Here is a 25787-nt window from a genome sequence, read left to right as displayed (position 1 = left end):
CATTCGTTTGTTCCATGTCTTAAAGCTTTTTCATTTTTATTTTAGTAATTTTCTTGGCCTGTTGTCTGAATTATTACTGTTTTACTGTCTTGCATGTTTTGTTTTGCCATCACCTGCTTCTCCAGGTCAGAATGTTACAGCTAGGAAGGGTTCTGGTGAGTCATGTAGCCCCAGGAAAGGCTCAATTAAAGATAGACTTGAATGACCTAGATATAAGCCCTTGCGTTACAGAGACATTGCAACCTTCCCATGTGACTTATTTTGGTTTTTAATTATTCCTTTCCATAAGAAAGGAATTTTTGTTTGTTTTTCCAATATCCAAACTAAATTTTCCTAGCCGCAACTTAAGTGGACTTCTGTTGTTCATAGTCTTTCAGATTACCCCTTTTCTTGGTGGAACAGTCTTACATGTCAGAAGATGTGCTAGTATATCCCAAGTTTCCTCTCCCTTAGGCTAAATTACTCTAATTTCTTTGCTCTTTGCTTTTTATATTGTTCAGCCTTGTGTTATATGTCATGTTTTCAGGATCTCTTGTGTCTAATTGTTTTGGGTTTGTGTGGCGGGGTTTTGGTAGTGGGGGAGGGGGCTACAGGGGTGGCTCCTGTGAGAAGCTGCTAGAAGCTTCCCTGGCTCCAAGTTGGACCTGCTGCTGGCCAAGGCCGATCCAATCACCGACAGTGGTAGCGCCTCTGGGATAACATGTTTAAGAAGGGGAACCTGCAGCGGGTGGCGGGATCGGAAAGTGAGAGAAACCCCTACACAGAAGCCAAGGTCAGTGAGGAAGGAGGGGAGGACGTGTGCCGGAGGAGGGGATGCCCCTGCAGCCCGTGGTGAGACGGCAGGCTGTCCCCCCCAGCCCATGGAGGGGAGCGGGCTAGCAGATGCCCACCTGCAGCCCAGGGAGGAGCCCATGCCAGAGCAGTCGGATGCCCCCGAAGAAGGCCATGACTCCATGGGAAAGCCTGTGCTGGAGCGGTCTGCTCCTGAAGGACTGCAGCCTGCAGAAAGGACCCATGCTGGAGCAGGTCATGAAGAACTGCAGCCCGTGGGAAGGACCTATGCTGGAGAAGTTCGTAGAGGACTGTCTCCTGTGGGAGGGACCCTATGCTGGAGCAGAGGAAGAGTCCCTGTGAGGAGGAAGGAGCAGCAGAGACAATGTGTAGATGAACTGACTGCAGCCCCCATTCCCTGTCCCCATGTGCTGCTAGCGGGAGGAGGTAGAGAAAATTGGAAGTGACGTTGAGCCCAGGAAGAAGGAAGGAGTGCGGGGAAGGTGTTTTTAAGATTTGGGTTTACTTCTCATTATCCTGTTTTGATTTGATTGGTAAGAAATTAAATTGGTTTGGTTTTTTTTCTCCAAGTTGAGTCTGTCTTTTTTTGCCTGTGACCATAATTGGTGAGTGACCCCTCCCTGCCCTTGTCTTGACCCACGAGCTTTTCATTATATTTTCTCCTCCCCATCGCATGGTGGGTGAGGAGTGAGTGAGCGGCCTCATGGTGCTTTATTGCTGGCTGGGCCTAAAGCATGACACTCATGTTCCACTCCTCTGGATGCTGTCCAGTTGGTTCACAGTGCTTCAACTGTGCCTCCCACTCCTCCTCCAGCCTCCTTAGTACTGAAGGCCTTTTCCTTGGTGGCATGGCGTTACTGACTCACATTCAGCCTGTGATCAGCTATAGCCTTTTGATCTTTTTCTACAGAACTCCTGTATGGGCTTTTGTTGTCTTTTTGTAGATGCAGTTAATTGTGTCTAAGAGCTGTATCTTTCAGGCTTCCATGCATCTGGTTGGTCAAGATGATTTTGAATCTTTCTTCTCATTTGGTGTTCTTGCAGTCCTGAGGTGGTGTCACCTGCAAATTTAACATCTGTGTTCCCCTTCCCCTTGCAGAGAGGCAGTTGATGAAAATACTGACCTTTAGACCTGAAACAGGGCTTTGGTTCCAAGGGACCTCACTCAGATCTTTTTTGGCAGGGAACTGTTGATAAGTACTTCTGAGTATCTTTTTAATGAGTTTGCTTTTAGTGTTGCTACCCCTCATGTGTGAATTGGTGGTAATGTCAGGAAATCGCATTTGACGTTAGACAAAATGTTAGTTCTCGGGGATAGAACTCGTTTGGAAAAATACTGTTGTCTAGTCAGATGCATATACTTTTGTTTTTAAGCTGGTGAGAATCTTTTCAAAATCCAGTTATCATAGCATACTATTGTGACTTGTTTGTTTTGACCTTTTCTCATAATCTGTTTTATTAGGATTATCATAAGCTCGACTGTGAGGTTCTGTAATATATGTATGTTTCATCTCCATTTCTGTTTCTTCTTTTTTAAGTTTCACAGGGCTTCAAGTTTGCATGATAGCAAGTATTCTCTATCCTTTTTGAGACTTAGGATTTTTTCGTTCATTTTCCAGAATGAGTACACAACCTCAAAATTGAGATTATTATTTTTTTCCCAATTTTTGAAAATTCTCTGGACACAGCAGACTTTAATTTACACATTAGTTTTGTTTCCCATTCAAAACCGCTGTTCTAAAACTGCTACTTGATACCTGGATATCATTTTTCAGCACAGAGATAACAGTTTTACAGAACTACAGTTAATAAAATAGTCTTTCTTGATCATCTTTTTTTTTTTTTTTTATTTTGTGTTTTAGGGTTTTGACCCACCGCATCAAAGCGATACAAGAACTATTTATATAGCAAATCGTTTTCCCCAGCATGGCCATTATGTTCCCCAGAAGTTTGCGGACAACAGAATCATATCATCCAAGGTAAGGAATCAATTTGTCATGGGAAAACCACTTGATATGTTACTTAAGAAGTTGTGTAGCAAATGTGCATGTGTGTATTGTGTCTAATGGTGCATATACAATATTCAAAATGAAACAAGCTTTAAACTTTTTTGAGGAAAAAGATAGGTTGTTTCCTGTGTAGTTTTTCTCCTGCTCTCATCCCTCTTTCCTCAGAACCTGACTAAGTACAGAACAATTAAGCATGTTGGTCAGAATTTCTGAAGAAAAGTAGATGTTACAGCAGTGTTGCCCGTGTCTGGATGTGATGCACAGAACTGCTTAAAGGAGGGATGAAGCTGGTTGTGAGGATTTATAAAATAGCCAAAGTGTAAGATAGTACTCTGCATAAAATGTATCAGCAATGGACTGCAATTGCAGATTCCCTCCTAGTGTGACCTTGGATTGGAATCAGTAGAACTGATGGTGGGGATGTGTCTTGTTGCTCTAGTGTAAGAGAGAAAGTTACAGCTGCAAGAATTAATTTCTTCTCTGCTACCCAGGATACAAGCAGCCAGATGACTCCAGCTGCTCCTATCCCAGTTGGTACGAGAACATTTAAGACTTTGACTGTAAAGGCAATGCAGTTGCTACTCCTGCTTCCCTGCTAGCTGTACTTGGTGGGGTGTGTGGGGGTGTGTGGAAATTGGATACAGCAGTTCTGTGTGGGAGTAGGGCAAGAAGGTTTAGGGGCGGGGAGATGGAAAATGGAAAGATGTAGGTTAAGAGAGTTTCACTGAGAAATTGTTCAGTATGTCAAAACTGTTATTCTCTCTCTCTCCCTTTTTTCCCTTCAGTACACAGTGTGGAATTTTGTTCCAAAAAACTTATTTGAGCAGTTCAGAAGAGTAGCCAACTTTTATTTTCTGATTATATTTTTGGTTCAGGTAAGTTGAATACTACTCATGGAATTGCAATTTATGTTGTAAATTCTGCCACTGATTTTCATTCTGAATTTGACTTCTCTACTTGCATATTCTGTCTATAAAAACAACATATTTCCAGATTCTCTAGGAAAAAAATCTTTAAAAAAATTATGTCCAAACTTAAGTACTGTCTTTAAGTTTTATCTTCATGAATGCTAATATATTTAAGCGTGCAGCTTCGATGTCCATTGCACTTTCAGCACAGAGACTCAATTGTCTGCCTCAAAATACAATCTTAAATCTGTTCAAATGTGCTTTTTTGATTTTTTGTGGATGTTGGTGGTGTTTGAATAAACCAGGAGTTTTATGCTGTGCATTTTTAAATGCTTCTGGGACATTAGTGTGCAGAAATGCAGAGGTTCAAGTTCACTTGCATCAAATTGGGCAGTATGCTTGCTCTTGAGCTGAGCATAGATTAGTGTATATACTCATTGTAGGTGGAATCTTGCTTTTGTAAATCAACACACTATTGTCACACACTTCTAAGATCCTCAAATTCAATTTGTTCGGATAAAATGAACACATGAAGATTTACAGCTAGGATTGACAGTTTTTGAGTTTTGAAGACATCAGTTAGTGCTGTTGTTGATACAGTATAGGTCAGAAATATTACTGTGGCTTTTGTAGCAGAGTATATTTCTTCTAATTAAGAACATCCACAAGTACATTATAACAGTCTGTAAATTTTCTGTGATGTTTGCACCTCCAACTCTGTACTAGTACTTGAATTCTGTTGAGCCATTGCAGACTTTGTAGATGAAGAGTAAGTGGGAGAAAAGTTGTAAGGAGAGAGAATAACTTTTGAAAGACCAATCGATATCTAAGAGACAAGATTTTTGGGGTACACAAACTTTTCTTTTGTTACAAAATAGCATGCGTTGAGCATGCACAGCCCTCCACAGTGATTAACCAACACTTGCGGTATGCATCTGAAAAAGGTGGTGCCTCATTGGGCAAAAATCAGGAATACTGAAGAGTTCATAAGATTTGTCTGTGATTATGCAAAATGTCAGTAGGAGGGCCAGTTCTGCAATTTTTAATCCATTGCCTCCTGTGTCCCTTACTCTTGTTCTTTCACATTTAGAAAGAATGAGCTTTCTAATAGGCTAAAAATTCCTGTGTTGGGAGTTACTAAAGTCATATGGTTCTAACTTAGTCTAACAGAATGTGTTGCCCATCCCATCTTCCTAGTTAATAATATTGTCTTTGTCATTCCTGTTATGATGTTTCATGCTGTTTAACATATTGTATCATAAGGAAGATGGGGGCATGCTGGAGATGGAACATAAGTGTTACTTAAAGTAACCACAGACAGTGTTGCATTTTTAAAGCTTTTCTTTCTTTTTAATGCAAATTTACCTTTTTAGTTCAATTTTGAGTCACATTCCTTTCAAACTGTTAGACTTCAGTAATATCTAAATGTGATGTCCATGAACAAATATGGATCTAAAGGCAGAACTTCTATTCAGAATGTAATCCTGTTCTTCTCCCAGTTTGTGACTCAAGTGGATGCCCTAATTTGTATGGGAAATGTCTTGTCTATATGTCTGTATTCTTGGAAACTGAACAAGAGAAAAGCTGCAGTCATTTTTGTTCATTTGTTAGAACGGAATTCTGGTTTTATTCAAATCCCGTTTGGGAGTTCATTAATATCTAACATTTTTTTCTCTTTATAAGGCAAAGGTGCCTTTCAAAGTTGATCACCATGGTATCTTCTCTGTCCTATGAATCTCATTTGACCAAGATGCAGTGTCTGTCATTACCACCCTATTCCACTGGGGATGACAGAGCTGCGACAAGTTCTCATTGTGTGATTTAAACATGCAGCACAATCCAGTCCACATTGTTCACCACACATATGCATGCTAGAAACATGGTGACAGACTGCATTTTGTTCGCATGAGGCTTCATGCCAGTTGTGTGATGAATGCATGTCCAGCTGCGTAGCAGACAAAGGGCTGTGGTGTTCTGGTGAAAGAGGCAAAAGGAGCAGGCTGCCATGACAATTCCACCAGCACAAAACTTGCTCCATTTTCACATATGAGCCTCTCTTGAGAAAGAAGGAGAGAGTGTAGATGGCAGAAATGTCATGATGAACCCTATCCAGCCAAAAATCGGATGCTTTTGGCATGGGTTTTCTTGGACAACATGCTGCCAACCTGAAATTGCAATGCTAGTTGAAGAGCAGACAGTATTGCAGGCTAGATCTAATTTTTGTTGTATTCCATAAATTGTCTGTGTTTTGGGGGGGGGGGGGGAAGCTCATGCATGTGTTGTAAGGTGGCATAATCTGTTTTCTCTATGAGGTTCTTGGCTCTTAACAGAGTAAACTTCATGTATGATTATATTTTTTTTTTTTTTCTTCTTTAATGGTTCCCAAAGCAATGCCATAAGTCTCAGGTAAAGTGGATCAAATCAGTGTCTGTGGTTTTGAATAGTTCTTGTGCATATTTTCTTTACAGCACTTGACCATGTTGGTTTTTTCCTGCAGCAGAGGAGAACCACTAATATCCCCCTCACATACAGAATTTTAGTGTATACACTGCACTTTTGGCATGCCAGCAATAATAGCACAAATTGTAAAAACTGCATGTTAACTTGGGGGAACCAGAAAGGAGCAGTCTTAAGAAAGTGTGTTCTTTAAACTGTTGGAAATTACTATTTTTAACTTTATTTTCACTTCTGAAGTGGAGGTTATTATGCTCTACATTGCTGTTAAGCAGTAGATTGTATAGAGTATTGAAAGAGCTTCACGAAATGCAGATTTCTTTCCTTTGTAATATACTTTTGAATTCATCTTTGTAGGATGAAAACATAGCTTCCTTTAACTAAGGACTCTTAAAATTGGCACATGCATTACAATTGTGATTAAGTCTGTTCTATGCCCTAGAACCTTTGTTTGCATCATTATTGACATGTATTATTTAGGTGTCAGGAATGGAGTTTTGCTCCAGAAATACTGCAGAAAGTGCAGTAAAAATACTCACAGGTTATAATGAGGAGTTTGGAAACTAGTTGTCATCTTGCTTCATTGGGTTTTTTGGAAGGTACAAATATAATTTGGGCTAACTTTCATATTTTCTTTTCTTCCAGCTCATGATAGATACCCCTACCAGTCCTATTACCAGTGGATTGCCATTATTCTTTGTCATAACTGTGACAGCCATAAAACAGGTAAATGGGAAAAATCTTGTAGCATGAAGTCTTTCTAAGGTAAAGTTACTTAACAAAGTCTGACCAAGATAATGTTTAGATACTAAAAATAAATTAAAAAGGTGTCATTTTTAGAAGGGATTTTTTTATTTAATGTTTCTTGTTAGATGCTTGAACTTGAGCATTTTGGTTAGTTGTCAAGCCCTTAGTGACTCACTGCGGTACCCTTAAATGGACAGTGAATGACTGTCAGACAGCATTTTTGTCTAAACATTACATGTCACTTTTTATAAGACCTTTTCTGAAAGCTCCTCACTTATTCCTTTGGCACACCTCGCTGCATATTAAAACCAATCCTCCCCTGTGACACACTGAGAAAGGAGCTTGGATAGGTGAAGCAGTGGTGCAATCCATGTTTGTCAGTAGTTAAGAAGCAAATTTTGCCCTGAGGAGTATGTTTCATGGCATAAAATTAACTGTAATCCTATATCAGGTAAAAGGTCCAGTTTAGAAAGCTGCTGGTTTTGTTTTCCTTTTTTTTGGTTGCATAAAACATTTTGGAGTACTTTATAGCACTTGAAGTAAGAAAAATCTTGTAAGTATGTTTAATAGAATTTTAATAGAAATGTTATTCAAGCACCATACTACATCCTACTAAGACCTGGAGCCCCTGGAAGGAGAAGGTTAAAAAAAAAAGAGGCGGGGGGGAGAGAAAGAAAAAAAAAAAATCTTCTGTTTTCTTTAGACCCTTAAAGCAAGAGGAGAAAGAAACAAGCACATAAATAAAGAGGTGATGTGGATAGAAACTACAATCTCTTCTGCAGGGATGTAATTTTCAGGAACTGTCCCCTTCAAAGGGTTTGACAGTGCTGTCTGGGGAAGAGATGCAGTCATAGCAACTGAAAAGTAAGCAGGAGACTGTTACAGAGCTACAACTGGCATTTCAATTTGTCTTCTGTGCCTGTAAGACCCAAAGCCACTCTGAAATAGGGCAAAATAAAAACAGCTCTAGCTTTCAAGGGATAGAATAGTGTTTGGGGCAGAGGGGATCTTTATGCTGGAATAATATTTGAACTAACATTTCATTTTGTTGCTGTGCAATTTGTATACGTAGAGTGCCCTAATCCTATTCAATTGCAGTTGTTATCATCACCCCCCAAAAAATCACATGTTCAAGAGCTACAGCCTTAAGTAGGCAATGAAAAACATCCCTTAAAGCTGTGTGAACTGAAAGAGATTGTGCAACTTGGTTAGAAATATTAGAATTTTTTTTCCAGAACGAAGGTGGACTTGTATAAGTCTAAAATTGTCCAAAATAGTCTACTACCACCTTGTTTCTAGTTGTCCAACCTTATATTGGGAAATATAAGTATCTTACCATCAATTGCAAAGAATAGACATTCTGTCATTCCTTCTAGTAGTTTAAAATCATTCGCGACTTGCCAAGCATCAAGAGTTTTTCTGATTGTCTCGGTGTCTCTGCAAGGACTATTGGAACTACCTAAACTGATCTAATGTACTCTCATGTTTATCCTACCTGCTGCAAAGTAGGCAAACAGTATTCACAAGCTCTTATCTTGTAAAGACAATTCAATGTGCTATTTCCAACAGGCTGCCCCTAGACAAGGAAGAAATATAAATCTTTTGTTGGAATGCAGAGGGGAAGATACCCAGTATGGTCTCAAAACCAGCTCCCATTATCTTTTGAACCTGAAGTGGAATAGGGAGTAGATTTTAGGGGAAGAAACCCCTTTTGAAAGCTGCAGGGGACTCGTTCTGTACAAAGTTACATCAGGATAAATGTTAAACTGTAACTTAGTAGTCTTTCAAAAGATGAAGGGGAAAAATAGAAGCATTAACCATATCTGGGTTTGAGAAGGTAAGCACTGGGTGGAAAAGCTCTCCCCTGCTTCCAGAAGGCCAGTTAATGTGACACCTCTAGCAGCCTCAAAACTCAGCCTTATTTTAATCTCAGCCAAGGAGATAGACCTTTTTCTTCCTAGAAATGTAATTACACCTAGGTCAGAAGAAGGACATACAGGACTGCAAAGTGATGCAACTTATGCTGTGTCATTTTGTCTATCTTGTTAGCCAGAGCACTTTCCTCCTTATGCCTGTGAAGATGTGTATGCAGTCCTCAGAGGAGTCCAGAATAAGAAAATAAAATAAATAAAAATAAAACAAAAATAAAAGTTATAAAACCCCAAAACAAAATACAACAAAATAAAGGTATTTCCTAAGGAACTTTAGGGAACTTAGTTCGTTTCAGTAAGTTCATAGGTATTTAGGAAACAAGCTCATTGGACACAGATGTTTGCATGACTGTCAGGTAAATCGGAAACAACTAGTTTGCAGATTTTGAGTAAATATAGACCTAAACCAAGAATGAAAAACCTGGTAATATAATATGCAGGCCTGTTTTAATTTTGTCCTTTTCTCAAGTATGTTGCTGCAGTTATTTAAGGAGGACTTAAGAATATAATTTAATTGAGGGATTTTAATCTTTAGTTTCTGTTCATGCAATTAAGCAACATTCCCTGTGTTCCTATTGCATCTTTCTTTTTAACAGTATTTTTACAATATTTGCAAGTGAGGATAAGGAACTCTTTCAAAAAATGCCGCAGTAGATAAATTTTGGGGGAATTTAAACTGACCACAGTAAGTTGGCTCTTAAGAATTCCCTGGTGTGAGGTGTCACCCTTGTGTTGCAGGCAATAGGTGTCAGATGGAGAAAGCGCTGAAATCTGTACTTTGTAAAGAAGGTAAATTTCAGTTCTTTGCCAAATGCCCATATTGCTCAGCTGTTCAGATTTATGAGACAAATGCCCCAAGGTTACTGGATGTTAGTTCTTGTTTTCTTCTGTCATTCACCTTTAACAAGGAGCTGTAGATATTCACTTTTGCTTTTTCATACTGGTTAGGAAGGACTCCTAAAGAGTCTTACTTAGGGGTTTTAGGATTCTGATTTCCCAGTATCTGTCTGCGTGGCTGCTATTACTACACACTTCTTAATTATCTATTTTTAAGCAGTTGGCATATAAAACTTCCCCCTCTCCTTCCCATGCAGTTGTGCTGTCCCTACTCATTTGTGCTAGTAACAGTGGAGGTGCATGAAGGTAGAACTGCAGAACTATACTTTTAACATGCTGAATTCATCATACAGCTTTCCTCCAAACTCCAGTTAACTGCAGAATTCTCCAAACTGCATCTGCATTAGTACTCTTTGTGTTATGACATTCATATATAATATTTGTAACGTTCTAGGATGAGTTGGGATTATGCGTGCTGTTTCAGAGGGCCCCCTTCTGTCTAAAAACTTCCAAGGAAGTGATTTTAACTCCTTCACATTTTTTATACCTTCAGAAAAGCATTTTAGGAAATGTCTCTCTTACTGCAAATGAGTTGTAGGAGTCTTGCCAGGATGTAAGAGGCAGTTGAACTTCCTGCATAGGCTGATCCATTTCTTGTGCTTGCTCATAGGCCTTTCCAAACAGTACCTAGACTTGGGAATCAGAGATCACGCTATTGACAGTCATGCTGTTAGATTAAATAAGCAATGTATTGATAGTTTAGGAAAATAGAAGGGGAATAATATACCTGGATTCACTCTCATGGATGTTTGCATGTGTGTGTGCGTGGGATAAAGGGTGCTTAAAGAAGTGCCAAATACCCAGTAAAGGAAAACTGCTTAATTTATCCATTAAAAACTCAGTTGCTGTGAACTGTTGCATTAGGACTCACAAAGAACTAAAACCTTCTCAGTCCTTTTCTCTTGCTATACAGAGCTGATGTGTGAACAGCATGTCATACAAAATTAAGAACTCTTTAAGATTTCGTGCATGGGCAATGGCAGTAACTCTAAGAAGTGCTATATGCTGTGATATGAGGAAGTAATTTCAGTCTGTTACTTCTCTTAAAAAAAAAAAAAAAAAAATCCGTAAGAGAGACTGGGAGTGGCTCTTCCCAGTTTTGTGGTATATTAATCCACATAGATAAAAGATCGAATGAGTACTTGTTCATCTCGTCAGCAGAAAGTGTCACTGCCTGTTTGTTTTAACAGAACATGGGACTGTTAAGTTTCTTCACCACTTCTGCTACTTTATTTGCCTTTACTTATTTGTGTAAGGTAAGTGAAAATTAAGAGGTTTCCCAGGTTCTTGAGTAACAGCTGTAGAAACTCAAGAGAAGTTAGTAACTGTATTCAGGCTATGCAGCAGGCATATTTGCTTAGAAGATATTTGTTAATGCTTTATAGGTTTCTTGCTTACAAAATAAATTCGTATGTTTTCCACAGGGTTATGAAGACTGGCTACGACACAAAGCAGACAATGAAGTAAATGGTGCTCCAGTTTATGTTGTTCGAAGTGGTGGCCTTGTAAAAACTAGATCTAAAAACATTCGGGTATGTGCCTAAGGACAAATTGAAAATTGTGTTTCTATCGCGTAGCTAAAGCTCTTGTTTCATTAGTAATCATTGTGGCCTGTTTTATCATGATTTGTTAACAATGCTGAAATGAATTCTTCTCTTTTAAAACTCTGTTTGTACACTTCTTATTTGTGTTCACTTCATTAGGTGGGGGACATTGTCAGAGTAGCCAAAGATGAGACTTTTCCTGCAGATCTGGTGCTTCTGTCATCTGATCGAGTTGACGGTTCATGCCATGTTACTACTGCAAGTTTGGATGGAGAGACAAATCTTAAGGTCTGGGTTACTACTATGAAATAGAATGTAGTTAATTTGTGATGCTATTTTTATTTCAGCCTGTTGAAATACCATCCCCACCCGCCCCCAACCCAGTAGTCCTGTATGATTAACTTAACGGACGCTGTTTTACAGACACATGTTGCAGTCCCAGAAACAGCAGTGTTACAGTCTGTTGCCAACCTGGACAAACTTGTAGCTGTTATAGAATGTCAGCAGCCAGAAGCAGATCTATACAGGTATCACTTTACTAATAGAGATTTTGAAATTAAATCAAAATGAAGTGTTTAATATTAGGAATGTTATGGGTCTTGCTGGGATTAAAATAGCTTCAGATATCTGCTTAAATTTTAGGTCATAATAATCAGTGTGTTTATACATACGTACTTATTGAAAGTTGCAAGTGACAAGTTAAGTTTGATTATTTCAGTAGTAAATCAGAAGTTACAGGATAATATTTACCTTTTGTATTTTAATCATGACACTTATGTACATTTCTGTTCTAACTAGTAAACTCGTTTCCAGCTTTTAAAGAATTAAATGGCCTATGAGTGTGAGCAGGTTGGAGAGAAGGAGTGTATAAGATTCTGCCAGGAGATTTCAGTACTATAGAGTATATTTTTTAATGGAATTAACTCAAACCGTAGAAAATTGTTGTAAGCTTATGTTAATTCTAAGGATATGTGTTGGTCATGTTTATTTTGCTTGTGCTTAAGAGAAGATTTGAACTCCATTCTTCAGCAGCAGAAATTTAGATTAAAACCATTGTATCTGACTGTACTTCATTTCAGCTTTTAACATCAGCCAGCAATGCCTTAGGCTCTGTAAAACAGCATCATAGGTAACAAAAGTTATATTCCCATCCAAGTTCCTCCTGAATTGTGTAATGGAAAATGGTAGCTATCAACTAGTAGTTTTCAAAATCCAAGTGTATCACAGAAGCTATTCTTAAGTAAGCTTTGGGATCGTTGAGAAATATTAAATTCTTAAAAACTAAGATGCTTAGTTTGAACAGCTGTTCAAATATTTGATCTTTAGTTCAGTTTGTAGAGAACATCAAGTTAAGGTACAATTACTATAGAAGTTTATGTCCCTATTTGTAGCTGGGGTCTTGCTAAATATGCAAGTGTCACATTTTAAAAGCACAGTAGATTGGCTTTGTTAAATGAAAAATTACTGTTTCTGATGGATAATATGCTAACTTACATTTGTTGAGGAATTATTTCTTACTTTTGTGGTTTTATTAGTGAAACCTAATAGGCTTTCTCAAATGACTGTTCTTTTGAAGGATAAATGTTTCTGTTGTTAAATATCTCTTGTAAAATTATTGCCAGTGTTGCCGTATTGTTTTAGTTTGATTGTTAATAAAAGTTGATTAATTTGTACTTCTGAGCCATTAATGACTTTTCTGTAAATATGGAGGAGTTTTTTTACAATTTTTAATCTTTATGTAGATTTTTCTAACACATGGCCATCTTTCATAGATTTGTTGGAAGAATAACTGTAAGTCAACAAACTGAAGAAATTGTACGGTAAGTAAAATTTTATAAGATTAATGTTTAGAACTGATGGAGTTGGTTAAAATCACAAAAAATAGTTACTGTTAAATATATGAAAGAGAGGGGTATTTTTACTGAAAGTATCAATTCAATTATAGCTACATACTTCAGATGAAGATGAGAAAAAAATTAGTGAAAAGTTCATCGCTATCCAGTTTTTCAGATTTAATTGGACAGTTCTGGGAAGCTTGGCAGTTCTGAAGGGGGTAATTTTTAGGCACTGGTAATAAGCTGGTAACTTTGTTGCTATTTGTTATTTTAAAACATTTATTGATCTTAAACATTTTCCAGTGGCATATAGTGTAGACTACAACAGTTTCCCCTGTCATCTGTTTATTGGAGGCACTGAACAGGTGTTTTTGCAGTTGAAATTCCTAGAAATTATTGGTCTGTTTTAACAAAGCCTGTGCTACTAATTTGTAGCTTTTAGTATATATTTCAAACTACTGTACTACCTGGGATGTAAAGATAAGTGCTTACATCTGTAACAGTGACCACATAATTGTGTGCACATAAAACCATGTGCTCACACCCTTTCCCTACGCAGTCATAGCAAGTAGCATACACATAACTAAACATGTGAAAATATAAAGATGTGAAGCCACTTACAGACCTACATGTGGACTTCCTCAAAAGATTGCTAATTGCAGCGGGTTGGCCTCAGCTAGCAGCCAAGCATCCACACAGCTGCTCATTCACTTCCCCACACCACAACAGGACAGGAGGGTAAATAGGAAGAACAGGCGTGAGAGAGATCATGGTTTGAAATAGGCAGGAAAATCACTCACAAGAAATGGTCAGATCTTCAGGAATATTTAGCATGCAAGTTATTTAATTATTTTCTCTTGAGAGTTGTTGATAATCAAGATTTCAAAAAACTTGGTCACCTCTTCTCAAAACGTGAAGCGCTGTGTTATGTTGTATAAATGTGTCACAGAAGCAGGTAGATCTGTTACAATTCTTTCACTCTTCTGATGTCCAAAATGTTATCCTTTACACATTTTTTTCGTGAAATTTCTACCTGAATCAAATATTAAAGCAGTATTATTTTCCGTCCAAGTTCCACCTCAATGTGTGCTTTCAGTCTGAAGGACTGAAGGTCTTTCAATCTGAGCACCTCCTGTAAGGCTGGCAAACATCTGTCAATTTTAAGTAGGAGTAGCAGGGAGTTCAGAGTGAATCAATGATTTGTCAATGGTTTTGCAAGAAATACGGGAATGTAGAAGGCAGATCACTTGGCCCCAAGACCAAGGCCTTAGCAACCCCCCCCCCAAAAAAAAACCCACCCAACCCCCCCTCCCCAAACCCACTCAGCTGTTTTCTAAGGTTGCTTTATGTGCTACTTCACTTAGAGCTTTTCAGAATTCATTACTGCCAAGCTTGACAGGTTCAGCTTTGGGATAAGCCATCAAAATAATTTAGTTGACAACATATAACAGAGACAGTTTAAAGGGAGTGTGAAGAATAATTGCAAGTTCTGACTACTGGTGGAGCTGTATCTTCTGACTGTGAAAGATAAACTTGTCTAGTCTGTATTACGCTGATTCAGGTTTTGTATTTTGGGTTTGTCAGACTGGTTTTACAAACTGCAAAACCCACTTGAATCCAGAAGTATACAGTAGGTTTCTTATAAGAAAAGGTTAAATGCTTGGCCATTTAGTCCCTTTCAGTTCAATTTTTCAATTAAAGTTTGAGTCTAGCCTAAAAATATTATCATATATATGTGTAATTTAAAGAACCTGTCATAATCTGTGTGTATAATTGGTGCACACTGTATTTGGAATGGTAACTGTCACATTTGCAGTCACATTTAAGTTAAATGTTTAACTGTGGGAGGTGGGGTGTGGGTTTGGGGGTTGTTTTGTGGTTGTGGTGGGGTTTTTTTAGTAACTCCAGGTTATGCTTTCAAAGGAACTTCAAGTATAAGAGCTTTGTTTATGTAATAGTGATCATGGGCTACTTGTGGTACAGCTAATGGAAAAGTAAGACAAACTCAAGGGCTTGTATGCCGTAGCACTTGGTGTATAATCTTTAATTCTTCTGCTTATACCCAGTATGTCAATCTGGCTGCTGCAGTTGCTCAGTTTCTGCTTTCATTTGAAACACTGGCAAAAATAGTGATTGCACCTTTTTATTATTTTTTTATTTCAAACCAACCCTGCTGGCAGTTTCTAAAGATGATACAGCCACTGGAGTAGAACATATGGCACTAACTTTATATGAACTTTCATTTTAACTGGACCTTTATTTTCACAGTGCTGTTTACAGTTAACTTGGCCAGTGAAATAAATGTATTATTGTGGTGTGATAGATGTGAGGAAAAAACATTCATGAAATTTTACTCTTGTGTTAGGAAGCAGAACTTGCACTGTTGTGGTGGTATTGTGTCCATCTAGTTGTTTGTCTTTGTTTTTCTGCTATGAATAGCTTTTGAACTTGCTAGATCATTTCAGTTTGACAGAGGGGTAGAAGTAAGATAGGTAAAATACCCAAACCTGAAATACCATTCCTCTTGTACTGTGAGCTCAATAGGGTTTTTTTGCCTGCTGGCTTCTCAAGTAACTTGCCGGTCTCTCTGAACCAGCCATTTGATATATTTAGCTCAGTCACTAATTATGGGATATCGAACAGTGGTGGGAGAGTATGGCAGTGACCAAAGGAGACATGAAAGGAAACTGAGAGCTCTCTGGAGATGTGTGGGTGAGGTATGGTAAAAGGGAAAGAGGATTGAAGATGGACCTAAATGAGGGTGGGGTTGGAGTTGTTGCAGTGGGAATTCATAGGGGATATAGCACAACTTTGCACAGGAAACTAGATTTCACCAGTCCTACAGAATACAGAACAACTAATTTTAAAATGCTGATATATCTATTTCTTTTTAGACCTCTTGGGCCTGAAAGTCTCTTACTTCGTGGAGCAAGATTAAAAAACACTAAAGAAATATTTGGTTTGTAGACATCTAAATATTTAAAGAGTATTCTCTTCTTAAAACATCTTGATGAACTGTGGTTTAATTCTACTTGCACTGAAGAAATTGTGATAATCTTGCTGACTGTCACCTGAGGGCATATGATTATAGATGAAAGTAATGATATTATGCTGAAGAATCTATACGGATATAAAGTTCCAGCTCTGATCTGTGAAAATATTTGAAGTGGTTTGATAAAGGAATAACTTAACTTTAATGGATAAATTACTGTTGTTACTGTTACCCATTGTTCAAGAATTTCTCCTGAGATTTACCATTCTGATTTCCATAAAATACATATTGAAGAGCAGTACAGTCATAATAATGAACAATGTTTTAGTAGGTGTTAAAATTACTTCAGTAGTACTGTTTTACTATAGCAGAATGTTGCAAATACTTACAAAATACTGTCTCACCATTGTACTGAAGTAAACACAAAAGTACTCTCACCTCTTGATTTTATCCTATGTCTCTTTAAAATGAAAAATTCTACAAATTTTATATATGCAGAAAATAAAGTATAACTCTTTCCCCTCCCCTTCCTTCCCAGGTGTTGCAGTGTATACAGGTATGGAGACAAAGATGGCATTAAATTACAAGAGTAAATCTCAGAAACGGTCAGCAGTAGAAAAGTATGTTTATTTTCTAATATCTTTCTTATTTGTAGAGTTTTAACTTAGTTTTTCCTCGGTAACTTTAAAACCCTGATGATCTCGTCATTAGGTTGTAGGCATGGGAAGAGAGTGTAATTGCTTTGCCTTCAGTGGGAAGCTATAAATACAAAATCTGTTTCTTGGTATTTCATCCTTTATTGATTGTTTCAGTAGTGTACAAAGTTGAAATACCCAAGCTTAAAATGGACTGAAGCAGAAAAGTTAGTTCAGGAGGTTTGTTTTTTCAGATGTGGAGATCATTTAATGATAAGTGAAATGCTGCTTGAACCAGATGCTCAGAGACAGTTTTCACAACAGTCCCAGCCTCTGCTGTTCTGTGCACCCTTTACTGTAAAACTGCATCATGCCTTTAAAGAGGATGGATTGAAATGAAGTCTTAATCACTTAGAAATCTTTGTCCTGAATCATAGTATTTAATATAATGGAAGATAGCTTTGTTTTACCTAGTCTAAAGGATATAGCCTATCCAGATGTGTTTTTCAATGTATCTTGCTTTTAGCACAAGTTGCAGGCTCAGTTTTAAAAATCTTTGCTCGTAGTTATGGGATAGGTGTTATAATAATAGAGATTTATATGTTGAACCTAATGAATTATTTTAAAAGGAAAAGGAGTTCTGATATGTTGCATTTATTCCAGTTCCTAAAAATCTGAGATAGCCTTCTGGCATTCTTTTGCAACATGGGATTGATTATTCTTCTATAGCCAGATACAAAACGACCTGTAGAGCGCACAGGAAAAGTTCAGTCATCCAAGCAAGGGGTGGAAAGGTGATGTGGCTAGCATTATGGAATATAGAGGCAAGTTTGACTATATTCTGGTATAGCATGGTCTGGGTTAAATAATCAGATGCAGGTGGTAGTGCTCTTCTAACTGAAGAAGATTTGGATTTCCACTGTGGTTGGTTGTATTGCCTTCACACCCTTGCTAGATACTCAGGGAAGAAGAGAAGGATAAGTCAGTCCCCAAAATCTTGGACAACAGGTGTGACACAAGTCAGCTGCTGGGGTATTCCTGCACCTTAATCTAGTCTTCGTATTGATGTTTGTAGAGTATATCTTAGTCAGATGTAGTATTTCTTTTCACTTCTGTTGCTTGCTTGTCACATAGAAACTTTATATACATATCAAACACAAGATACATTTTTTTAAAAAATTGTACAATAAGTTTTTAAACAATTCATGTAACCACAGTGTGTCAACAGATGAAGTAAAATAAACTGAAGTTGCGGGGTTTTTTTTGCCTCTTTGTAGGTCCATGAATTCCTTTTTGATTATTTATCTAATAATCCTCCTCTTTGAAGCCATTCTGAGCACTATTTTAAAGTATGCATGGCAAGCTGAAGAAAAATGGGATGAGCCTTGGTATAATGGAAAAACAGAGCATGAAAGAAACAGTAGTAAGGTAATGTAGTTCTACCCAGTTGCATATCTGAGGAACACTCAACCACTGTATACTGAATATGATATTTATTATGTCTCTATTCTTGGATATAGGTGTAACTACCACATGATGCACTTGCAAGTCTGTGTGCTGTTGTTTCAGTATTTTTGAGATAGTCCTATGTAGTTTCACCCTTGTGTAGAAATATCTTATCTCTGTTACTGGTTAGACTTTTTCTTCCTTTATGAAAAGACCAAGCCTTTTGAAAATTTTGGGGTTTGTTAGGACATATTTCTGATGTTCTGTGATCTTACTATAATAACTGTTCTTTTGGGTGTCTTTTGTCATTCCTTAAATGAAAAGAGGAGGAGGATACCTGTTCTTGTGCACCTTCCATTGCAGTGATTTCACAGTTCAGGCATTTAGACATTCTGTGATGTTGAGATTGTTCAGACAATTTTGTAAGGCTGTAATTTTGCTCAAGCTCCTGCTTGCCTTCTCACTCTTCTGTAGAGATTGGAGGGATACTTTGAAGTGTTCCTTAAGTCTGCAGTTCAGAGCATTCTGTATTTTTCTGTGTTCTGTTTAATTCTTGATTTCTGTACAAGTCTGCCTTCTTCCAAAGCAGTTCAGGAGCTGGCTGAAGCTGATTCTAGGAAGTAGAGGGGATTTTCGAAGCACAGAAAAATTAGAAATCCAGTTTCCGCATGTGATGTGGTATCAGATGTTTAACACCCGCACCCCCCTCTCACCTTCCCCACCTCCCAGAGAGCTGAGAATTGAATGCGCTCACTAAGTGCAAAAAGGTCCAAATTCCAAGTCAGGAGAGTTCTGTTCTGCTTCACAAGTAGAGCAAAATTTATGGTTAGTACATAGTGGTTCAGGAAGGAAAAAGAAGTAATTTGAGAATGTCTTTGATTCAAGGAGAATGAAGAGTTTACTGGCATTTCAGTAGAACATGCAACTTTCTCAGAAGCTTGTCATGCAAAGTGTTTTTGTGGTTTAACTGGAAAAATATGTTTATCTCAATGCTGTGTTTTGTTTAAATTACTAATTCAGGTTATCACTACAGTTATCAAAACCTTTTCAATGTATTCTAAAATAAACTTATCTGAAAGTGTCACTGTTGAAAAGTACTGAATGAATGTTAAAGTTTTCAAATTATTTAATGACTTTTACTCTTAGTACCTGCACCCACTTAGCACACTTTCAACTGTTTGAAGCGGTCAGTTGAGTAAATTTGTGGCTTCTCTTAATTTGAAGTAGTTGCTGGTGTAAGTTAGACTAGCCTGTGGAGCCTTTTCAATTCTGAATAGAATCAGGATGAGTAGTTACTCAGTCTTTCCATTCCGTTACCTTTGCGTTCAGGAGCGTACAGAGCCATCTGTTTCTCTTTCTATCATGTCTTTGTTTTTCTCTCTCCCTTGTTTACTTCCATAATCTGCTTTGCATTTCTCAATATGCTGACATGCTTACCTGAAATGCTTTCTCTGTTAATCTGTCCTGTATTGTGTACATTGTTATTTAATAGACAGTGCTTGAAGAAACTCACTAACCTTAGTAATTGTCAGTTCTTCTCAGTATATCTTCTCTTACATGAATTACTGCTCTCAGTGTTTATTTATCATTTCTCGTTTAGTCTGGAAGATCTCTTGAGGCACAGAACTTCCTGAGGTTTTTGTCAGACACCTTAATTATTGGTACTGACTTTTATTAAGTAGTTGTAGCAACACTCCCTAATTAGGGAGAACAGACATTATTTAGCTTTGCAAACTGTTGACTACTTTTTACTTCCTTTCTTCAAAATGCTCTCCTATACCAATATCTGGTAGAGTTGGAGGAGATGTTCCAGTTTTTCTCATCTCTAACCTTCCTTGCTCGATATTCAAGATATTTGGCAAGAGTCTTCCCAAAGTCCAGTTGAGATACTGAGTTTGTTGCGCAAATGAAAAAGAGGCTGCAAAGAGACTGTAATGTTGCATTTCAGAGTTTGTTAAAATTGTTATACCTAATAAAGAGAAATTTCTATCCTATTCCGTAGCTGTTTACCTGAAACGTATGTGTCAAACACAGTGATTTGAAGAGGCATAAAAGAAGTCTGTGCCATTGAAATCCAGTCTCTTTCTTGACATGTAGCCTGGATCACCCACGTCACTGGGGAGTGCCAGTAGACAGGAACCCTCTTGTCACTCTGCTGTCCTAAACCAATACAGAATACTTGCACATTCCTCTGACAACATGGAATATCAGTTGTTTGCCTTCACCATTTAATGATTCCTTAGAAAAGCCTATGAGTTGTGCTGTTTGATGGAACGGGGAATGTGTTGGTTTTTTCAGACCAAGAGACCTGTTTGAAAACAGAATCACCATGGCAGTTAATATTAATTGGCAGCCCTCCTGACAGATTCAGTAGAAAGGACAAAAAGTAATGAACTTGAGGATTGAAACATCCAGTCATAGCTTCAGGCAGTCTTTTTACATCAGTCTGAAGGCGTGTTACTGGGGCAACCTGGAAATGCCTGCATTGTCACTGTATGTGTTCTCTCCTGTGTATGTGGGACTTGGTCTCCTCCGGCTCTGTCAGTTTGTCATTTTTCATGCATATTAAAACATAACTAAGTAACCATGTTTCACCTAATCACTGCAGTAATCTTTACATTTTCTCTTTTTCTCTTGTAGATTCTGAGATTTATTTCAGATTTTCTTGCTTTTCTGGTACTTTACAATTTTATCATACCTATTTCACTTTATGTGACTGTTGAGATGCAGAAATTTCTTGGATCTTTTTTTATTGGCTGGGATCTTGACCTCTATCACAAGGAAACAAACCAGAGAGCACAAGTAAATACTTCAGACCTCAATGAGGAATTGGGACAGGTAGAGTAAAAAATATGTTGTTTCTTCCCCCCCCCCCCGTTTTCTACTTCTTTTTTAATATTAAAATTCATTACTACAGACTTTTTATTGATTGTGCTTTGTTTTCTGATTAATTTAAAAATAAGCTGTAAATACCTGATGGCAGAAATTAAAATTTTTACATGATCAAAAAAAGGTGTGTAGTAGAGAGTGTGAGTTGATTTTTTTTTTTTTTTTTTTTAATTCTAACAAATATATGCAACTCCAAGTCTGTTTTTGTTTTCTTTTACAAAAGGTAGAGTATGTGTTTACAGATAAAACCGGTACATTAACTGAAAATGAGATGCAGTTTCGGGAGTGCTCCATTAATGGCGTAAAGTACCAAGAGGTCAATGGTAAACTAACTCCAGAGGGGTTTTCTGAAGATTCTCCAGATGGAAATAGGCATAGTTTGGTAAGACACACACCCCACCACCACCCCCATTAGGCATCCTAGGTAGAAAGTGTTTTATTTTAGAGAAATACTCTTCTAGCAGTAGCATTTTTTTAAAAAATCACAATTTCTGAAAAGTGTGAAGCTATTAAGTGTTACTGAACAAATAATATTTATTAAACATGTTGAGATATGATTATTTAACATGGAATATTTGGCAGATTTTTAAGTAAAAACATATTCTTTTATTAAATATGTTCAAAACTGGGTTCATATGTAAATGTTACAGATGAGGTTTTTTCTTTCTTACAGATGAGAGAGGAAGAACTCTTCTTGAAAGCAGTTTGCCTTTGTCATACAGTGCAGATCAATGCAGATCAAACAGATGGTGCTGATGGTCCCTGGCAAGCCAATGGAATAGCATCCCCATTGGAGTATTATGCTTCTTCACCAGATGAGAAAGCTTTAGTTGAAGCTGCAAGCCGGTGAGTTGTACTGCCAAAACTATCTAATGTAGAAATTGCCTACTAGGGCAGGCAATTCATGGTAAAAGCAACCTTAAAATTTGCTCAGAAAGATTGTAAAGCCCAGGGCCTGGCACTGTCAGTTTACTATGAAAACATACAAAAATAAAATACACAAAAACCTAGGCATGTTATGAATTGATTATTTAAAATATTTATGGAAATCCTTGAGAAATTATAATGGACAGAGTATGTTGCTATTAAATGTTGTAGAAAGTGGGCATTCTTCATCTTCTCTAGAAATAGAGAGCAGTAATGGGGTATAAGAGCGCTGGCCCCCTCTCCCCTGGCCCCCTCTCCCCTGGCCCCCTCTCCCCTGGCCCCCTCTCCCCTGGCCCCCTCTCCCCTGGCCCCCTCTCCCCTGGCCCCCTTTCTCAATAGGCATTATGTCTAAAGTGATGGTTAAAATTAATGTATTATTTTCTTTACCTTTTAGGGTTGGAGTTGTATTTACTGGAACTAGTGGGGACAGTATGGAAGTAAAAAGTCTCGGAAAACCAGAAAGGTATTAATTTTTATTCCTTGTTTCTTTTGAAGGACAGAACAGTAGTGAAGATTAATATAATGTTCTCCTCTTAATCCTCTCTCTTCATAAGAAAACCTTGCCTTTCCACAGCATGCTCTTTTTAATGCTTTTCCCTTGATGTCTTCAAGACAGCTTGCATCTTATTCCCCACCAATTGAAACTGAGATGCAAGAGTTGTGTGTGAGTTACTCTGTGTAGGTGTGTATTGTAACAGTTTGTATCTTTGCCCATTCCTCAAAGGTTGAGACTGTAGTAGAGTTGGAAAACTGGATTGTTTATATTAAAGTCTTAGAGTTTGTGCTTTCAGCTCTAGAAGTTCCCAGAATCAGTCTCATGTATGCATAATCTAATTATTTTAAACTTTCCTAAAATGAGTAGAAATATTATTGATAACTGTGTATCTGTCATATGTCATAACACCTTTTATCCATTTGATCTGTGTCAGTTAGTTGGCAGTACTTTAAACTTAAATGTCTAAAATTAAGTTTCTAAACTAGTGGTAACATAATAAAAAAATAGTCCAGTTATCAGGGAACATATGCTCCTCTTTGACTGTAGATTGTTTACAAGTGCTAGAAACAAAATGTAGTTTTCAAAGTTACACCTGAAGTAATGATAGAAGGATAAAGGAATAGGTAGGAGCTGATTGTAATCTCCAGATGTAAAGCTAGCGTTCAGGAAACTATTCCTATTGGTAGAAGAACCTTTTATTCTTGTAGAATGGAATTAAATATAAAGTGATGAAAAGCAATCAGTTTCAGAAACACAGATAACATTGTTGCTCAACAGTGGTAGCATTACTTTTAGCATTTCTATATAAAAATGACACTTTGGGGAAAGCTCTGTGGGGTAAGACTGTATTTATAAGTCATTGTCTTTGGAAATTTATTTCTAAAAATGTTTTTTTCCCTTTCCCTCTTTATTAAAACACAAAATACAGGTATAAATTGCTTCATGTTTTGGAGTTTGATCCAAATCGCAGACGAATGAGTGTCATTGTAGAGAGTCCCTCAGGTAAGTGATCAGAAGTTGCACAAGCTGCAGCTGAGAACTTCTTAAATAGTATGTATTCTTAATTTCTGTTCTATTTTACTTTTTAGGGGAGAAGCTTTTATTCACAAAGGGAGCAGAATCTTCCATTCTTCCTCGTAGTAAGAGTGGAGAAATAGACAAAACAAGGATACATGTGGATGAATTTGCTTTGGTAAGTGTATATGCTTGCCCAGCTGATTGGATGAAAATTCTTCCAGTACAAATTCTGTGACTTGAAGTGAACAAATTGCAGGTGATGCCTTCTTGTTAGATCAGAATCTTGTCTGCTCTGAATATAGTCTTTTATTTTCTCGCAGAAAGGACTAAGAACTTTGTGCATAGCCTACAGAAGATTCACACCTGAGGAGTATCAAGAAATTGGCAAACGCCTTCATGAGGCCAGGACTGCCTTACAACAACGGGAAGAAAGATTAGCAGATGTATTCAACTTCATAGAAAGGGATCTTGAATTACTTGGGGCTACAGGAGTAGAAGACAAGTATGCAATGGAGTTTCTACTAACTACACTGAAAAACATAGCGAGTTTAGGATTTATAACTGAAATATGATGTGTGCCATGAAAAAAATTCTTCCACCACAACCAAAAGTTCTGTGCTATTCTTCTTTAGTATGTTTACCTCTCTGGATTGAGGAGCATTCAAAACACGTTGTACCAACTGATTTTGGCTTAATAAGTATGACTTAGTGTGCTTCATTAGGAGAGATTTAATGTATGTGAAATGGAATAATTACAGTAAATATTTAGGGTAACAGCTAATTCTTTGGGAAAACTCCTATACATAGGTACTTTGCAAAGCATTCTGCTTGTGTAGTGGATATTCTGTAAGTCAGAGTGTATTGTACACTGGAGTGTACAGATGGAGCAGTTAGAAGCATTTCATGCACCACAGTAGATAGTAATTGTGGACTGTTTTAAAGCTTCTCAAATGCAGCAGTGGTGCCTAATTTAAATTAAAATATGCTTATTACAAGTATTTGATCACTTAGCAGGTTTGAAGTTCAGGTTTTGTTTTATCAAGGCCTTCATTTTATTACTGGTAACAGAATGTCATCTGCCAGACTATGATTCTCCAGAAATATAAGTAAAATTGGAAATGCAGTCTTAAGTCATCATTACAGTGAGGTTACAGGAGTAACGTGGAGTCACAGTGTAAACTCTTTTTTTGTTAAGTGTTGTAAATTGGTTATTTAAGATTTTTTTCTTGTTTCTAGACTGCAGGAGAAGGTCCAAGAAACTATAGAAGCGCTCAGGTTGGCTGGTATCAAAGTGTGGGTACTCACTGGAGATAAGCATGAAACGGCTGTTAGTGTCAGTTTATCATGTGGACACTTTCATAGAACCATGAACATCCTTGAGCTTGTGCAACACAAGTCAGACAGTACATGCGCAGAACAACTGATGCAGCTAGCCAAGAGGTAAAACATCTGAGATGTCATTATCTAAGTGATTATCTTAGCTTGGTTTTCTTTTATTTTCAAATTCTATGGCAATCTCTTTGATGTATGTGCCAAACACGTGAAGTTGCCTTTTTAAAAAATTTATTTAGTAATATAACGACAGACTTGAAGAACCAGTCTGTCTAACGTGCTAACTTCTTTTGTTTATTGTATGGGCAACTGCATAGTTAATAACAAAATTTAAATTTTTCCCTCGCACCAATACAAAGCCAGCTTTTTTGTCCCTGAATAGAATAAAGGAAGACCATGTTATCCAGCATGGACTGGTTGTGGATGGGACCAGCCTCTCTCTTGCACTCAGGGAACATGAAAAACTGTTCATGGAAGTTTGCAAAAACTGTTCTGCAGTGTTGTGCTGTCGCATGGCACCCCTTCAGAAAGCAAAGGTAAGTGAGAATGTAATCGGATTGTCTTTTAAGTATTTTTATCATGGATTGAGGAGGCAAGGATTTCTGGAACTGCTCTGTTTGTTTGCCTGACCTTTTTTGTGACTTTTGAATCCTTGTTAAATTCAATTGATCTGGAGTAGTTTGCTCATAAGTTTATACATGCGTTTGTGAAAATTTGCAAGTGGATGGAGAGTGTCAAAATACAGCCACCATGTAAGAAGGCAGCTAATCTTTAATCAGCCTCTTGAGTGTTCTGTAAGACAGTAGCTGTCCTGATCACCTCATGCCTTTGCATTGCCTGTTCCATCACTTTTCCAAAAGCTAAAGCTAGGAGAGCTTAAAAAAAGGCTAAACTGAAAATTCATGAAGCTGTAGGGAAAAAATATGCTTTTCTAAA

General features: G+C 37.6%; 1 protein-coding gene across 12 annotated transcripts in view; it reads left to right on the top strand.

The window, feature by feature from the left end:
- ATP11B (ATPase phospholipid transporting 11B (putative)) overlaps nt 1-25787 on the top strand; it is a 72804-nt gene that overhangs the window by 13684 nt on the left and 33333 nt on the right. For all 12 annotated transcript variants that reach the window (XR_011326226.1, XM_069792648.1, XM_069792647.1 and 9 more), the window contains exons 2-20: nt 2655-2771; nt 3587-3676; nt 6809-6889; nt 11163-11270; nt 11442-11570; nt 11706-11809; nt 13055-13102; nt 16012-16076; nt 16648-16729; nt 18022-18172; nt 20831-21028; nt 21303-21461; nt 21753-21925; nt 22401-22469; nt 23431-23504; nt 23591-23694; nt 23840-24021; nt 24756-24959; nt 25234-25387. Coding sequence is in view for 11 of the 12 variants with exons in the window: in XM_069792648.1 (XP_069648749.1) it covers nt 2655-2771; nt 3587-3676; nt 6809-6889; nt 11163-11270; nt 11442-11570; nt 11706-11809; nt 13055-13102; nt 16012-16076; nt 16648-16729; nt 18022-18172; nt 20831-21028; nt 21303-21461; nt 21753-21925; nt 22401-22469; nt 23431-23504; nt 23591-23694; nt 23840-24021; nt 24756-24959; nt 25234-25387 (2292 nt within the window). In the remaining variant the exon portion in view is untranslated. The remainder of the gene's footprint in view (nt 1-2654; nt 2772-3586; nt 3677-6808; nt 6890-11162; nt 11271-11441; nt 11571-11705; nt 11810-13054; nt 13103-16011; nt 16077-16647; nt 16730-18021; nt 18173-20830; nt 21029-21302; nt 21462-21752; nt 21926-22400; nt 22470-23430; nt 23505-23590; nt 23695-23839; nt 24022-24755; nt 24960-25233; nt 25388-25787) is intronic.

This window comes from Haliaeetus albicilla, chromosome 9 (assembly GCF_947461875.1).
Source record: "Haliaeetus albicilla chromosome 9, bHalAlb1.1, whole genome shotgun sequence".
In the NCBI taxonomy this organism is placed as follows: domain Eukaryota; kingdom Metazoa; phylum Chordata; class Aves; order Accipitriformes; family Accipitridae; genus Haliaeetus; species Haliaeetus albicilla.
This window is presented reverse-complemented; position numbering and strand designations above follow the sequence as displayed.